The sequence below is a fragment of the Herpailurus yagouaroundi genome, unplaced genomic scaffold (genome assembly GCF_014898765.1).
Source record: "Herpailurus yagouaroundi ecotype Mexico unplaced genomic scaffold, PumYag 189, whole genome shotgun sequence".
In the NCBI taxonomy this organism is placed as follows: domain Eukaryota; kingdom Metazoa; phylum Chordata; class Mammalia; order Carnivora; family Felidae; genus Herpailurus; species Herpailurus yagouaroundi.
Window position 1 is genome coordinate 5,502,560 of NW_024412420.1, and position 17,985 is coordinate 5,520,544.

The following is a 17,985-nucleotide window of genomic DNA, read 5'->3' on the forward strand; positions in this document are numbered from 1 at the left end:
CTGTGTGGAATGCTCAGGGCCTGGCTCTCATGCTGCCTCCTATTACATCAAGTAACATTTTCTGAGAAAGAATTCATGGACGAATGTCATGCCCATTAACCTCGGGTTTTAAAGGACTCCTGATAGTTTTAGGTGTTCCTTAACACCCAGAAGGTGTTTTGTGATTTAGAAAATTACCCCCCAAATGGCTGTAAGTCTAAAACTATAATTACTTCTAGTATTAATCTGTGTCCTAAATGAGGCACAATAGCAAATCCATTTATTAAAACTATTGCTGAATGTCTTTTTTTTAATGCTAAAGTATTTATTTTACAATAAGATTCTGTAAAAAAAATCTTTATTTAAGCAAGTTATTCTATTAGTTAAAACAAAGCAAAGGTAATAAGTTTGAAAGCAAATTAGTATGTATTTTTTATGAATGTCTTTTTTTTAATTAAAAAAACACGTATCAGCATTGCTGAAGAGATTGTTAATATTGAAAACAAACTTCCATGAATGTTGCTTAAGCTATTTGCTTTAAGAGAAAGGATTAGGGTATGGTTCGATACTTAGCACTGCTTTAGAAAGCCAGATTTTCACTACTTTTTGTCTTTATCTATAGCACAAAGCAGAGGCAGATATTTCCAAACTAATGAACTGATCTTTCTCTTATATTCAAATTCTCCAGTCACTGTGTGTCTGGAGTGTCACAACAACCACACTTGTTGTTGTGGTTTAAATAAGATCTACTTTTAGAATAAGATTTTAGTATTTCCCAAGTGTTTGACTTTTATATATTTTTATAGTAGGGGCTGCTCTAAGCATTACCTTCCAGTGCTAATGAGTATTATCCAGAAATAACGCTTTTTCTTAAACTAACGGAAAGAATTGGTGATGAGAACAGAAGTACAGATAAAGCACAGTTCAGTGACTGACTGTCCTCTGTCGCCTGTAGTAACTGAAGATTGGTTTATATAAACTCCCTATAAAAAAAAATGCAAGAGAGAGTTGAAAACAACTTAAACTTGGGTTGAAGGCAGAAACTGGACAAATAGGCAAACAAATATTTTCCACCTCCACATCCCAAAATATAGCCACTTAGGGTATCAAACCATCCAGGTTATTAGGCAGTAGGGCGTATCGGGTGGAAAGCTCTAGATGAGTGTGAGATGGTGGAGACAGGCCAGCAGCACCGAAGCCTCATGGCTGTGGTCAGAGAACCTATCGGGAGCCAGAAAATCAAGCGAGACAAAAGATCCTTTTACAGTCGCCCAGAGCCCTCGCTCCAAATAGGCTGACAACGGCCATCCATGACCCTGTAGCAGAACTGCCAAAAAAAAAAAAAAAAAAAAAAAAAGTAAAAGAAGGCCTGGCTGTCTCCAGCCAACCTGGTTTCTAGTTAAATGCAGAAGTCCTCTGCTTATACTCACTGGCGTGCTCAAAGCCCGTTCTCATGCGTCTGTAGAGCCGACACCTCCACTCCCAAGCTTTCAGCTGTTTCTCTTTCTCGGTGTTGTCCAGACTGGGTCCTTCGTTCTCCACCTGGGCGGACAGCTCGCTCACCCTCTGCTGGGCCTCCTGCACCAGCGTGGCAAGGTGCATCGCTCGGCTTTCCAGGCTGACAACTGGAGGGAAAGACATGGCTGACTCCTTTCTCCTTCTGGGGGAATGCCGCTTCATTGGCGGGGTAGTTAAGAGTCTACTGTGGACTTTAAAAAAATGCCCGGGCTAAGTGGGATCCGTGTTCCTCATTACCCGACTGACTCCAGTACGTCGAAGTAGTGGTAAATCCATCCATTTAAGATATCGCATTGCTCTGTGGCCCTCTTGTCACAGGCACCCCAAGTAGCTGCCTAGCACGGTTCACTAGAACTCCACTATCAAGTACCCATGAGGACCACTTCTAACCCAGATCGCACACATTTGTTTCCATGATCTTTAGGAAGACAAACAGGGCCAAAAGCTCTGTAGGGCTAGGAAGGACTTAGGAAAAGTCATCCACAAGGCAAGTTGCATACTATTAAAGTTGGTTGGTCATTTTTTCTCTTCCTTTTTTCTTTCTTTCTTTTTTCTTTTTTCTTTTTTTTTTTTTGGTAGCATCGGATTCGAATTTTCTGCTCTTATCACATTGTGCCAATCTCATAGACGTTTTTGTATACACATCTCAGTGGTGTAATATTTACCTATTTATTTATTTAAAATACTTTTTAATGTTTATTTTTGAGAGAGAGAGAGAGAGAGAGACATATAGACGGAGTGTGAGTGGGCAAGGAACGGAGAAAGAGGGAGACCCAGAATCTGAAGCAGGCTCCAGGCTCCAAGCTGTCAGTACAGAGCTGGATGCAGGGCTTGAACTCATGAACCGTGAGATCCTGACCTGAGCTGAAGTCGGACACTTAACCGACTGAGCCACCCAGACGCCCCACCAATTTATTTATTGCTAACGAAGTGCCCGCTGCCACGGTAGGGCTGCACATTCTGACACTGGGTGTCATTAGACAATGATCTTCTATCAATTCGATCTCTGATCATGATCTCAGGGAAGGAATGGTTTCTGGAGATGCCTATGCCTGACAGCAAGTTCGACTACTCTTTTTACGGAGAGGGATTATACAGCTTGATATTTCTGTTTTACTCAATACATGATATCTCAGCTAAATTCACATGATGGCGTTTACCCAACTGGCCCTTGTGTGAGTGAATGTTCGGGACAACAACAGAATGCATCACATTCTTGTGTCAGACTGGGAAGCTGCTTCTTGGCCTTTGCTCCTGGCTCTCACGAACGTGAAGGCTGCCTCAGCGGTCACTTGGTCACTCTGCAGGAGCCCCCCCCTCTCCGGTTAGTGGTAAGGAGGAGGCAGCCTCCGTGTGGTCTTGTGGAAGGGAACCATGCAAATACTGAAACAGACCAGAATCAAGTTCTGCTGCTCTGTTGCCAACATGTGTTTGACCCTCTCTGTGACCAAAACAATATTTCCCCCTGGTGGGTGAGAAAGAAATCCAACCATTCCATTCTTCTAATTAAGGGGGGGGAAATATGATGAAGATAACTCAAGTGAAAACTTGTTAGGTGTATTTTGAAATGGAAATTAGGTGGTTATAGATTCATCTTCTCTGTGTTCATAGGCATGTTTGCATTAATTACAGGAAATGAATAATAATTTATTATTGCCCCTGCTCACCATCAGTCTCAATTTATTTACAGATGAGGTCAATGAAAAATTAGTTGAGTCTTTTTTTCTTTTTCTTTCTTTCTTCTTTCTTTTTAAAGTTGCTGTTTAGAACACTCAGGACTGTGTTTTGCTGCCGATTTGTCATGGTTAATGAATGTTGCTGTAGCAGTCAATCATGTACTCTGAATACCGTCACACTTTTTTTTTTCTAAAGCCTCAGTCGTGAGCCATGACAGAAAAATAAACAAATAAATATAAAGCTAAAAAACTCTTTCACTGAGCAGCTACACTACGCAAAATCCCCCGGGAAGGCTAAAGGGGGCCAGAATAAATGATAATATAAGTGCTGTGGACGCAGGGAGGCAATGATGGTGTATGAATGTGGAGGCTTTGGCAAAAAAAAAAAAAAAAAAAAAAAAAAATGCACACACACACACACACACACGCGCGCACGCGCGCGCGGGCACACACTCCAGTGGAAAAATTGGCAATATTAGTAGCCTCAAGGTGCAATTTCCTGAAGCAGTGAGATTGACAAGTCAGTACTAAATGCTGTTAATTTAACTAACTTCAGATTAATGGTAGAGTCTGCTATGACTGAAGGCCTCAAACACAGTCTCATTATAGCCTTGCTGGGAAGGTCCTAAATATAGGCATTGACAGTTTAAAACAAATTCGTATACATTTGTGTATTTTTAGACATAGGTTAGGCGTCAGGGTTTGTGTCACAGTTTTCAGGTTGATTAATTGACCCAGTAACTGCACCCTCTACCCACCGCCCCCCTCCTTCTTCCACTCCAAATTATAGAGAAAATGGGGGAATTGTCCTTGCTAAGTCATTCTGTGAGCTTTTTATTGTAAGCCTGATGTTTGAATTGCATGCATGCATCAACACTTGGGTGATAGACACATGATTTATAAAAATAAATTTTTCTAAGACTATGAAATCCCCCCTATTAATTTTTATATCCACAACAGTTATTACTGGTGTGAATTCCAGGTGGCATTTCAGATGGACAGCTTCTCTTGAGCTACGCTTGGCTCCCCCCGAAGTTTTTCCTGCTTTCCTCAGCACAACACGCTTTGTTTCTAGACTTTCCCTTTCCTCCTCGGCTGTGGCCTTGATGCTGTTTGAGTTGCAGTGGCAAAGGGATTCTACATGTTTAAGGTAAAGCCTTTTGCCTCTTCATAGGCTAAAGGAAAATCCATTCGGTTTTACGGCCAGGTGAATTTTCCAAGATCCTCTAGATCCCTGTGCTTCTCAAATTGGGCTACCTAAACACCAACACAATGTGGTGGTGCTGGTGGGGCTGCCGTGGGCATCTCTGGAGCCACAGAATGAATATGTGTGTCTTCCCAGGGCATCAATTTTTCCATACAGATTTTGGTAAAAGCATATTATTTAGAAATTAAAACAAACATTTCTGGAGGAGAATGGAAAGATATCCCCAAAATTGAAGGCTTAAAAAGGAACTTGATAGAAATCTCTCCCACCGTTTTTCTTCCAGGCACCCCCGAGAATGCACTCACTTGCCTCTGTAGTTAGAGGTAATTCCGTGGGCGAGTAGAAGGGGCACCAACCGAGCCAGTGGTTTCCAACCATGTCACCCAGCAAAACTTTTATTATTATTTTTTCCTATGGAGTTTTTTAATAGCTTAATAAAACACTTCTCTTTTGAAAGATTTTCCTTATTGACTACCAAATCAGCTGACTTACAAAGCAATCATTTTCTCCTTATTATTAATGACCTAATGAAGTGGGTTTATACATTTTAAGCAGAGGTAATATGATAACCATATTAGACCGTGCAGTTTTATCTTGAGTAATGGTGCCATAGTTTAGGCTTTCTGACACCTGGCAAATGACTCTGAGAGTCCCCTTCCTATTTTGGCCAGATTGAGACCATTTTAACCGCTTTATTTTATTGTTATTTTTTTAACTTCCTTATTTTGAAAATGAAGAAACCCAGCCCAAGGAGGTGAGATGGTGAACCGAGATTTTCGTAAAAACCTTAAAGGGGCGCCTGGGTGGCTCAGTCGGTTGGGCGTCTGACTTCGGCTCAGGTCATGATCTCACTGGTCATGAGTTCCAGCCCCGCGTCAGGCTCTGTGCTGACAGCTCAGAGCCTGGAGCCTGCTTCAGATTCTGTCTCCGTCTCTCTCTGCCCCTCCCCGCTCGCTCTCCGTCTCTGTCTCTCTCTCTCTCAAATATAAAAAATAAAACAAAAAATTAAAAAGAAACAACAACCTTAAAGAACCCAGTGAACTTCCTCTATGGCAAAAGGAATGCAAATTAACCTAGTACTTGCATATCACACATTCTAACTGCTATAGATTTGGCATGAGGCTAGTGAACTCCTTTTGGTTGGTCAGTTGGACACAGAAACGAGAAAGGCTATGTCTATCATATGATTTGTTCTCCTGCCCATCCACTTCTCTTTTCCTTGGATCCATTTCCCTTTTACTTCCACACTCTGGACATTTTTCCCTGGAGTCCAGAATTCCCAATCTACTTGCAAGGTTTGGTCTTTTCTCTCTCATTGTAGTCGGTTCCTTCCCCAGCCAAGCAACTATCCCTCTGAGCAGGCATAGCCAGCACAATAGAGGGTCTGTGAGTGTGTGGTGAGCCGGCCGGCTGGGGCAAGACCACTCCGCTGCTCCTGAAATAGGCCCCACGCTATTGTGGTGTTTAATCATCAACAGCATTTCTACCACCCAGTGTCTGAGTGGGTATTTGTTCTAAGACCTGCCCAGCTAATTAACTAGAGGTGGGGGTGGGGGTGGGGTGGGAACTTGGTGTTCAAAGAATACAATTACGGTTACTGTTTAAATCCTGAGATAAATAATGATCAGACTGAATGTTTTTTTCCTCACCATCAGAGTCTAACCTATGGATCGCCAAGTACACACTACTTCTTAATTTCGTCTTGCCCTGCAATTGATGAGTTTTGGCCTGGTTGATAATTGCTTAGAGCAATATAACGAGGGTAAAATGTAAACTAATTTCAATTTTTAACTGAAGGTGTTAGGGAATGATTCATTTGATTTGCTTGAAAAAATGAATACATGTGCCCATTACTAAATGATATGACATTCTACAACTTAGCAACAACTTTTCTATTGTCACTAGCATTTTTCTTTTCTCTTTTTTTTAATTGATGAGAAAAGGAGGCACACAGACAATCACTTAGTCTCAGTATCCGAAAGAGCCTCAGAACCAGCCTTAGGTGCCTCTTCTTATAGTACCCGTGGCCCAGGAGGGGAACTCACTGCTCACTAAGGTGGCCCTGTCCATTCTCACTGTCGGTTTTAATTTTAAAAGAGTTTAATTTAGGGGCGCCTGGGTGGCTTGGTCGGTTGGGCGTCCGACTTCAGCTCAGGCCACGATCCTGTGGTCCGTGAGTTCGAGCCCCGCGTCGGGCTCTGGGCTGATGGCTCAGAGCCTGGAGCCTGCTTCCCATTCTGTGTCTCCCTCTCTCTCTGCCCCTCCCCCATTCATGCTCTGTCTCCCTCTGTCTCAAAAATAAATAAATGTTAAAAAAATTTAAAAAAAAAGTTTAATTTAATTTTAAAGGGTTTCCTCATCCTGAGCTGAAATCTGCTTTCCTCTTATTTCCAAAGTAGAGGCAAAGTGATACAAGGGCTTTGGGTCATAGATGTGGATCAAGCACTGCCCGTTACAAATGTGTGATCCTAACCAGTTATGCTACCATCTGAAACCCCAGTGTCTCATCTGAAAACTGGCATAGTAATAGTACCTGTCTCATAAGTTGTGATCAATTATTGATAATCTTTACATAGATGGCTCTCAAATAGTGCAGTTTTGTATTATCATTATATATTCATTGGGCTGTGTTATATGTTTTAGAGGCACACAAAACTAAATCAAATACTTGTTTTATAAAATAGCTGTGTTCTTCCATCAAAAAAAAAAAAAATCTCTGACCACAGTTAAAAACTTTCTGCCCCAACTACTATTCAGAAATATATTATATACTAAATGGTGTCAATTTTAACCCTATCTGTTATTTCAAAGAAGAAAACAAGGTCACTTAGGTATAAACCTTGAATTGTAAGCCAATATCCTCTGGGCAACCAAGAACGGCAGTTCATAAAACGACAACCTTCTAACAACCTCACAACTGACTTGTTTTCAGGTAGGAACTCAAAGGAAATACTATAGAGGAGTCCAATAATCCAATGTTTTTTAATTAAAAAACTCTCATAGCAGAAAAGCTCAAAACCTCAGTTTCAATTTACCTGTCTTGCTAAAGTTAAGGACTCAGAATTCACTTTGGCTTCACTTAGGTCTTGACCTAAGTCTTCTTTTCAAGTCTTGACCTTGAAGTCTTATTTTCAGGTTTTCCCAAGGACTTTTAGAATGTGGTTCCAAAATGTTTTAGAGATTTGGAGATTAAGTGTTTCATTTTAATTACTATGGCACTTTCTCCTCTTAGAACTCATTACGCCCTGGACATGGGGCTCTGGAATGTTCTTCCCTGCTACTTTCCAGCAGAATGTGGATTCACAAAGTCCGTATTATACAGCTTAAGTTGTAATTGTGGTTCTTTAAGAGACAATGACCCAGAGAGAGACTTCTGTCCCAGCTCTCCCAAACTCCAATGGATAAATGGACATCTCTAAAACAAGCATACAAAACACTTGAGGAAATTATTTAGAAAATCCAAAGCAGATCACTGAATGATGTCATAGCTTAACTGTGAAATAAGATAACCATATTTTTTGCCAATACTTTCAAGTACTGTCTAATAGAAATATAGTGTAAGCCAAATCATTTAAAATTTCCATAAAAAAGAAAAAAGTGATATCAACTTTAATAACCTATTTTAGTTTACTCAGTAGATCCAGACTATTATCACTCCAACATGTAATCCGTGTAGAATTATTAATGACATAGTATAGATATTATGTATACAATATATATAAGTGTTAAGAAGTGTTTGTATTGGGCAGTGTTTTCAAAACACAAACTGTACAACAGATGCATAAAATATTTAAACTCTTCACCAGAAACTCTTGGGTTGTTTTATATTGTTTTTGATATTTATATTGGCTAACTAACTGTCCCGTAATAGCCACACCCTTCTGCACTGTACTTCTGAGCTGGGTCTGCGTGACCAATCACATTCAGCAGGAAATGATAATATGTCATTCCTGAGATTAGGTTATAAAAGACACTGTTGCTTCTACCTTGGTTTGTCTCTCTATCTCTCTGTCTGGGGGACACTAACTGGGGGAAGCTAACTGTCATGTCAGGGAGCAGCCCTATGGAGAGGCCCATGCAGGAAGGAACATAAATGTCTTGCCAACAGTTATTCTGAATAAGGTTGGAAGTGGATCCTCTACCTCAATCAAGCCTTAAGAGGATAGTAACGGTTATGTTGGGAGAATTTAGGGACGCGGACCTAGGTTGTGAGCATGTGCATGTGCACATGTATGGATTGAGTGGGTTGTCAAAGGTATCCTTAAACTTTATCTGTCACATTTTAAGTTTTTACAAGGAGAATGTATTCTCTGTTGCATGTACATTTAAAAAATCAAAAACAAAAGAATGAGGGACAATTAACTGCTAAAGAGCAGGTGAACAGACCTTAGGTTGTGGCCACCGGATGTCTAAATAATTACTTGGAAATATGAAAAAAGGTCAATTCACTCAGTATTTAGTAAAATCATTCCCTTCAAAAATAAACAAGATATTCACACCTTTCAAAAGAAGTGGACTTGGGATTCATTCAATTCAATGAAGCACATATTTACTGAATGCCTACTGTTTCCTGGGGATGCCGAAATGAATGAGACAGACGGGTTCTGCTCTTATGGAGTTTACATGCTAATGCAGGAGAGACAGTAAATAAGCAAAGGAAATGGAAAAATACATATACAGTGATAAGTACTATGTAGAAAATTTAAGTGATGTGATTAGAACGTGACTTTAGACATTGGACTTGGTGGCCAAAGAAATCCTCACTTGAAGATTTGACAGTTAAGTGGAAATGTTAGGAAGGAGTTGGTCAGGCAGCGATCAAGACGAAAAGCAGCCAAGCACTCCAAGCGTAGGGAACAGCTAGGACAGAGGCCCTCAGGTAAGACAGTGGGGTGTGTTCACGGGATGGAAGGGAGGCTGGTGGGGCTAGTGTATCGCGGGTGAGGGGTGAGCAGTGTGAGATGAAGCTTGAGAAGCAGGTCTGTAAGTCCGGGTGAGGATTTGTACACCTATTTTAATGAAGCAAATAAAAATATCTGGGGACTCATTCTAGAGACCTGCCCAAAGCTTGTTCTTTACATATTCTTAATGGTTGCAAATCTTTGTCCTTTGAGGGTGGATTTGATTTCAGGAAACCACTCTAAATCATCTGAAGCCAAGTCTGGTGAACATGGAGGGTGATGACGCGGGGCGATGCTGTTTTGGAACAAAAATCAGGTGTGACTGTAAGCAACGAGTCAGATTTTCTCATAAACTGGCTCTGAGGACAAATCCAGAAGTGTTTGGAGCAATGGCCGCTCTGTTGGAACAAGTGTGGGGTCTCCCGTGAGGACCGTGTTAAAGGATAACATTTGTTTGGCTTGTAGACTTTCTGGTTTGTTTGTTTACATAAAGCCAGCCTCATTAGTTTATAGTCACACCTCTTAGACGTGCCCTGAACCAGTCCCAGCACCAGCACGGACCCTCGACTGCTGCAGAAACTTGTGGCGCATCCTGACGTTGTCTGTCAAAATTGTAACATCGGCGTCCGCGCCATACTCGCGTGAGGGCTACTGGGCAATTGCGTTTTATGAAGTCACTGAACATAACTAATTCTGGGCGACATCTCCCAGTTCCACGGGCAATACCTGAGGGAAAGTGAGAGAGATCACAGAGAAATGCAGAGAGGGTCTGCAGAGAAGGGAGAACACAGCTGCAAGGAAGGGCAGAAAGACTGAAGATGAAGTGCATCCCACCATCCTTCCTGGTCCGCATCATTCAACAGTGTAAAGCTGAAAACAGTCAGGCTCCCTCTACGGCCAAATTCTACAACAGTACCTGGAAAAATAACAACGCAACAATAGCAAAAGATACTCCCGAGCGTAAATTGCTGGAAGACTTACAGGTATTTTCCATACTCTGTGTAACGCGCTCTGCACATAACTCATGTGCGTGTGTATGTGCATAAACTCAATACCTGTAATTCCCAGAAGTGGGAGACAGGGTTCAAAATTTCAACTGAAGATTTCTGAGCACCTACTCTGTGCCGGGTACTGGGGTCGCAAGACAGACAAAATCCATGGGAGTGACCAGATTTGTACATGGTAGGTATCCAAAAAGAACTCGTTTCTTTATGATTACTGTTTATGGACCCTAGATGATGTGAAATAAATAGCAGTCTCAGAAAGGCAAGGACCCCACTGATGATTCGGCAAATTCCTTCTAGAGGCTGCTGAACTGGGATTTCAGAATGGGGGCAGGATATGAGTTAGTCAGAATGAGGCAAAGGCTTAGACTGGGGACTTTCACTTATAGAGACAAGTCTTTCCTGGATAGCGTTTGTTCAGTTGAGCAGGTGTCATGGCGACTGGGATACTGAGTGGATGGAACCACCAAAGGCACAGTCCCTGGGTGTCCTGAGGTGCTTCTCTACATTAGCTGTCCTAGTTCCAGTCCTTTCTAGTCTGTGCCTGTTTCCTGAGCTCAGCACACCAGTCCACCTGGAAGTATTTGGGATTCTACTTTAATCAAGACTGATATTAGAAGGAATGGATATTACTTTGCTGCTTGCTTAAAGATGGGAAGAACGGGAAAAGTCACTGAATAAGGATACTAGATTGATCTAATGAGTAGGCCGGGTTCTGCATGTATTTAACATGGGGGTGGTGTGCAAGTTTGGGTGGCTACTTCTGGGACGTTCCCGATAAAGAAGGAAATGTACATGGTTGAGTTTCAAGCCACGTTTGTAAAGAACACCTTGCTATGGTGTTGTGATTCAGGAGCTAAAGACTGAAAAGCATGCCTGACCAATAATTTAGAGTTAGGTCCCTAAACTCAGCTGTGTCTTTGTGATTCCTGCAATGAGCTGGGGAGAACCACAGAGGACTTGCTTCAGAGTTGTGCTGGGATCCTTGGTTGGCAGAGTGGAAAGCACATCGGGCTGGCTTTCAGAAGGGAACATACAGGAAACAGAAGACAGAAAATTAACCCTCGTAGAGACTCTGTACTCTGCTTTGGAATACCTGACTGGCATTAGAAGAGGAGCTGACGGAGAGTCAGGGAAGGAAAGAATTGAGGTGTGATAGTGAGTGTGCTGATGCTTTTACACAAATACCAAAGCATTTAATATAGAGGAATTGGGTTTAAATCCTACTTCTGCCATCTACTAGCTTTGTAGCATTGGGTGAATTATTTTGACTTTCCTTTTTTTAATGTTTATTTACTTTGTTTCAAGACAGAGAGAGAGAGAGAGAGAGAGAGAGAGAGAGAGAGAGAGAGAGGCAGCAGGAGAGGAGCATAGAGAGAGGGAAGGAGACAATCCCAAGCAGGCTCCATGCTGTCAGTGCAGAGCCTGACCCAGGGCTCAATCTCATAAACTGTGAGATCATGATCTGAGCTGAAATCAAGAGGCAGATGCTTAACCAACTCAGCCTCCCAGGCACCCTTGACTTTTCTTATTCTAGTTTCCTCATTGAGCAAAAGGATGAAACAGACTCCCATCTCATAAGCCAGTTGTGAGGACCGAATGAGGTGATGCAAGCAAAAGAAGTTTTACAATGTGTAAAACACTCGAAGAAATTAAGACCTCATTGCTATTTTTCTTCTTTTACTTCCTGCCTCTGCAACTTCTGGGGAACAATTCGCAGCAGGTGTTTGCTTATCTGGTTCTGGCTGGCGAACCCTGGTGTTTCTCATGGGCTGGCTCGCACTCATGCACAGAAGCAATTCTGTGTCTTTTTTACTTGATATATAAAGTGAATTAAAAATCCCTGAAAACAGATTGTGCTTTTCTATCATGCCTCTCTCCAACAGGAAAGGCACCTTAGGGTATAGGACAGAACAAAACAATATACCGTAGGATTTTAGCAAATGGCACAAAGGGAAAGATTCAGGGCCCCAGTCCTCCATATTGATTATTTGGAAAAGCAGCAAGTTTGCAGAGAAGGATCCCAGGCATGGGTGTCCCACAGAGTTGGGTTTGAGTCATTGACGTCCCTATTCACCTGCCAGATGTGTGACCTTTGGTTAGTCACGTAACCCCCTTAGAGTCTGTGCTACCATGAAAACTCATGTATATGGAGACTTCATAGCTACCCAATCGATATTCCTTTGCCATTTTTACACATGTGGGAGTCTAACAGGGAACTATCTCTTTGACTTCCTGGGTGGCCAAGGTGACTTAGGTGTCCTATTTCCTGGAGGCTAAAACCTAGGTTTATCTCTCACCTTCCTTTACAACTTTGTGATGATGGTTCTGGTTATCATCCCAGAGGGAATGAGAAAAACCAGGGACCTTTTGAATGAATTTGTTTTTGGTTTAACTAGATATTTAGTACGTGGGTTCTTTTATGGAGATTTAATTATGCACAATGGGGACTTGGGGAGATTGGGAGTCTCACTGGTTTCACGGAAAATGCAGAATTCTTTGTAGTGTCTCAGGTAAGTGGGACTGATGTTTCATCCAGCCCAGTGCAGGCAACATCTGCATGAATGGTTCCCTTGTTCCTACAGAATGGGGCTCAGTCCACATTCTCTATGTTCAGACCCTCTGCTCCTCTCTCCACCGCTCTCTCACTGGATCTTTGGGATAGACGTTATTGCAACATAAATTAGAAGGTAGCAAAGAGGGCTTTCGATTTCTTCCATCTCTATTTGCCCACCCCTACCCCTCCAAGCCCCCCGCTCCACTAGAAAGAAGTGACACTTTGACGAAAGAGCTCTTACTGAGAAGCCCCGATCCTACGGAACCCAAATCCTCACTCTGTGTGACAGGGATGTGGTGAGCCCAGCATTTTTAAAATAAAGAGTTTTCTGATACAAGGATCTGCCTCTGTACGTAGTCTTTGGGTGGTGGGAGTTTATGAAACTTACGAGCAGAGATGTGGCCTCTAATTATATATTTGCTTGCTTCTCTGGGTCTCACCGCTTGGAAGTAAGTGAATCAGTATTAGTGAAAGTAACAGTTTGATGGGTTTACTTTTTTCTTTTAGGAAACATAAAAACTGTGGCTTGGAGCCATTGTGGTCATTGGGTCAGAGAGTTTGCACCAGGGGAATGTGAGTGCCCACCTCGGAATGTTGCTGTAGGGTTTAAAGGAGTGAATGCATGTAAAGTGCTCAGAATAGTGCCTGGCGCAGGGCAAGGGCTGTGCGACTTCGTCCTGTCTGCTCCCGGCGGGCTCTGCCACGGGCCCCAGAGTAGCTCCCTTTGGCAAGTACTCTCAGCTCTACTTCAAAACACATCCGGAAAGCAGCCGGTCCCGAAAGACCACGCGTTATCGGATTCCATTTACGTGAAATGTCCTGACTGGGCAAATCTATACAGAAAGACAAGGTAGCTTAGTGTCTGCCTAGGACTGGGAAGAGTGGGGAGGTCGGGCAGTGGTAGCTAAAAGGTGAGGTGTGAGTGAAGAAAAGGGTCTAAACCTGATTGTGGTGATGGTTGCACAACCGTGCATTTACCAAAAACCACTGAACTGTACATGTGAAATGGGTGAATCGCATGCATGTGAATTGTATCTCAAGCTGTTCAAAGGCGCATCCAGAATTCTGCGCCAGCCCGCCACCAAGGTCACTACCCTGCTAGTCCAAGCACCTGCATCTGTCTCCTGGACCCCTAACCAGTCTTCCCAATTTCGCAGCGGCCCCGCCACTGTCTTATCTCCCGCAGAGCCCTGCAGTGATCGTCTCAAATGTAAACCAGAACACATTATTCAGCTGCTTAAACTGCTCTGCTGTCTCCCCATCACATTTACAATCAAAGTGAAACACCTTACCGTGGTCTGCAAGAGCCTGAATGGTCTTCCTCCACCATCACTCTCCCCTTGGTTTATCTGCTGTAGCCACACTGGCCTCGTTCTTCAAACTGGGCAACTCACTCCTACCTGCCTTGGCAGCTTTCTATTTGCTATTCACTCTGCCTAGAATGTGACCCCACATGTCCTCACTTGGCTCATTCCTTGATATCCTCTAGGACCAGGCTCAAATGTCACTGCATCAGAGAGGCTTTTCTTGCCCAACCCTATTTAGAATAGTCCCCACTCTGTCAGTCTCTAGCCACTCACTTATTTTCTTCATCACATTTGTCACTATTTGCGTTTACAACTTAATTGATCTATTTACTTGCTTATTGGAAGTCTCCTCCACTAGTGTGTAAGTTCTATGACAACAGGGATTTTGTCTTGTTCACCATGGTGAGGTGAGCCTAGGTACCTAGAACAGTGCTCTGTCCTCAGTGTTTGTTTGTTGTTGTTTTTTTAACATTTATTTTTGAGACAGAGAGAGACACAGCATGAACAGGGGAGGGTCAGAGAGAGAGGTAGACACAGAATCTGAAACAGGCTCCAGGCTCTGAGCTGTCAGCACAGAGCCCGACGCGGGGTTCAAACTCACGCGGGTATCACGAGATCATGACCTGAGCCGAAGTCGGACGCCCAACCGACTGAGCCACCCAGGCGCCCCTGTCCTCAGTGTTTGCCGAATGAATGAATGAATGAATGAATGAAGCAAGCCACCGTATTGACTGTGGACCCAAGACACTAACCCACATACACACTTAAACCTTTTCTATGTATACTTCCTATTCTATAGCCTCACTTGGAGTGTTTAATATATTTTAAAACTTGGGTTAAATTCTTAGGAGGAAGTTCTTTCAAGGATCCCTTTCAATTCCACTTGGTGTGTTCTATGTAGCACGTAACTTGATGCCTACACTGGTAAAATTCTATAGGTATTTGCATGAAAGTCCGTGAAAACATGTAAAGGAATTCTGAGCCTATCTTCATCAACTGTTCATGCTGTAAATGTCAGTCATGCTATTTCGGTGGCACGAAGCTGGATCTAGCCTTAATAATACATGTTTTTATCCCCAGGTTTACTTACAGTGCGGACTTTCTCTGGCCCCTGTCCTCAGAAGAATCCTGGCAATGGGCACATTGTTGGTCATGATGGCGATATCCAGGGGCGTCAGCCCCTCACTGTTAGGGGTGTTGAGATCTAGCTCCTCTGGTGTATACTGATACAGGAGGATCTGCACAGCATCCATGTCCTGTTGTTCGACTGCTTCAAACATGGCTTCGTTGCCCTGGAAGTTCTGGAGGACAAGCACACACGCAGGTGAGCACACTTTCATAGACCGGCTTGCCTTGCAGCTTAGCTGTTTTAACTTCAGTGACTGCATCCCCACTCATAACTGCAATTGATCCCAACAAACACGACTTGTTAAACACAGCTGGATCCTCCCTCCCTCTTGTCTAATGGCCATTGAATGGATCTGTACATTTAGATGCACTGAGACCATACAGTACGGCATGGCTAGTCTACAGGTAAGGGCAAACACCGGCTTTTCTCGAAACCAGTCTTCTGTGCGAAACCATCTGATAGGTCATTAGAAGGTGTCCTATGAGGAACGTGGCCTGCAGTCATATAAATCTGGTACACACTGGATTCTTCTAGGTTACCACACTATTTTACTATAAGACCCGTCAGGGCCTTTGATAATTCTAACATGCAGTTATGCCTCTCTGATAGGTGAGAAATATGACCTATTTTAAATATTTGTGCAGAGAACATATTTTTCATTGCATTTGTTTTAACTGCCCCTGGAATAGCATTCTACAGAACACAGTTCGGGAAGTGCTGGCATAGATAACGCAGTACAGGTCATTTAAATTACGACTGGCTTGGAGTTGAGAGCACAATCTCCCCTCTGCTCATCCCCTCTCTCCCCATCCCCACGTCTCTTCTGTTCTATCACTCAGACCCAGACGCTGTCATCCCTTGCCTGGACGATGGCAATGACCTGCCCATTGCTGGTTCTTGTCTCCTCCAGCCCATGTTTCATATTGAGATGAGAGTAGTCTCTCTAAAACTGATGTTACATACCCCTTCCTTTCTGCAGCTCCCAAATAGCTCTCACTGCCTGCAGGCTGGCTCCCCAGCTCCTAGACTCCTCTGTACTAACTAACGTCTGCACCTTCTCAGCCCCGAGGCCTCAACCACCGAACACCTGGCATTGCTGAGCCCCTGAGGGAAGGGCTCAAGAGGTGGTGTCCAGGGAGGGCTTTGGTGGTTGGGTGGCCACCTGTGCCGAGAGGACCAAAAGTTGAATGTTCACAGGATTCAAATCACCTATATTAAAAAAAGTAGCTAACAACAATACGATTCCACTGAAAAGTTCTACCAGAGATTAATAGTAAACAAAGGACAAAAGGTCTGGAATTCTCTCATACGGATTTCTGTAGCTCATGGGAGAAGAGCAACACATACACTATTTCTACATCTGTTTGGGATCTTCTCTAAGTGTTGTTTGCTCTTTAAAGAATGTTGAAATACCATCGGTCCTGACACAGCTTAGGGCTTGCCTGATCGAACATATTTATGGTTGGCAGGTTTAATTTTAGTACCATCAAAAATCAATTCTCTCCATCAAAGGCAGCAGGTCAGCTTAAGTGAGTACAGGACACATGGTTGAAATCTGAGGGAAATACAATGCTATTATGCAAATACTTGTTTTGACAGTGGGGTCCCAAGGGATAGAACTATTTTGGTGTGCAGCTCTCTTTGCTACAGGACAATCTACTGAATGCAAAGGTGTTTTGTCTCCAATCTGCCAAACTGAAGAGCCTCTGATGCTTAGGCCTTAAGTCAGCCACAACCAAGCCCTCCCAGAAGATGAGCTTGAAATGGGACAACAAATGGGAAAAGAGAACAAAGTCAACATGCTGCCCTGTCCACAGTTGTGTATTTGGTTGTCATTCTTACTATGCCTCATTTCTCATGCGCTATATTTGCTCTCACTCTGAAGTCCTTTCCTCCTCCATACTTTCGTTGGCAAACTCTAGCATGTTTCTCTTGGGAAAGCCTAGGGCTCATTTCTGTTTGAAGCTCCAACAAATGGTGTTATTGCCCCCTGCAGAAATGCCCTTGCTGAGCATGTTGATATATTATGCCCTCAGCTTTTACTGATGATCAGTATCAGAAACTACTCTATGAGAAAGTCTATAACATCACCAAGACAGACCTTTATACTCTATTACAGAATTCACTGTGATGTCATATAAAGGCCCAGAGGACTATAAACAGGAAAATACTCGTTTCTCCTGGTAGACTGATATACTTTCAGTTATCAGCTAATGGGATGCTATAACCACTTGGGCTTCCCTTTTTGCTTTGACTGACGAGGAGCTCAGAGATAAATGTAATGATAAATTTTAGGTACTATATTTGCCGAGGCTTTTAGTATATCTGTTTCTATTTCTATCTTCATCATTTTCTAGTTTTTTTTTTTAAAGAATTTTTTTTAACGTTTACTCATTTTTTTGAGAGACAGAGAGAGACAGAGCATGAGCGGGGGAGGGTCAGAAAGATGAGAAGGGGAGGGGCAGAGAGAGAGACACAGAATTCGAAGCAAGCTCCAGGCTCTGAACTGACAGCATAGAGCCCAACACGGGGCTCAAACTCACAAACCGAGGGATCATGACCTGAGCCGAAGTCGGACACCCAACTGACTGAGCCACCCAGGTGCCCCATTTTCTACCTTTTTTCTTTTTCACTCTTTCCTTCCTTTCCTTTCCCTTCCTTCCTTCCTTCCTTCCTTCCTTCCTTCCTTCCTTCCTTCCTTCCTTCC

General features: G+C 43.0%; 1 protein-coding gene across 1 annotated transcript in view; it reads right to left on the reverse strand.

The window, feature by feature from the left end:
• Positions 1 to 17,985, reverse strand: part of ANKFN1 (ankyrin repeat and fibronectin type III domain containing 1) — a 303,330-nt gene that overhangs the window by 119,610 nt on the left and 165,735 nt on the right. The window contains exons 5-6 of the mRNA XM_040497067.1: positions 15,240 to 15,450; positions 1,410 to 1,604 (exon numbers count right to left, since the gene is read on the reverse strand). Of these exons, the coding sequence (XP_040353001.1) occupies positions 1,410 to 1,604; positions 15,240 to 15,450 (406 nt within the window). The remainder of the gene's footprint in view (positions 1 to 1,409; positions 1,605 to 15,239; positions 15,451 to 17,985) is intronic.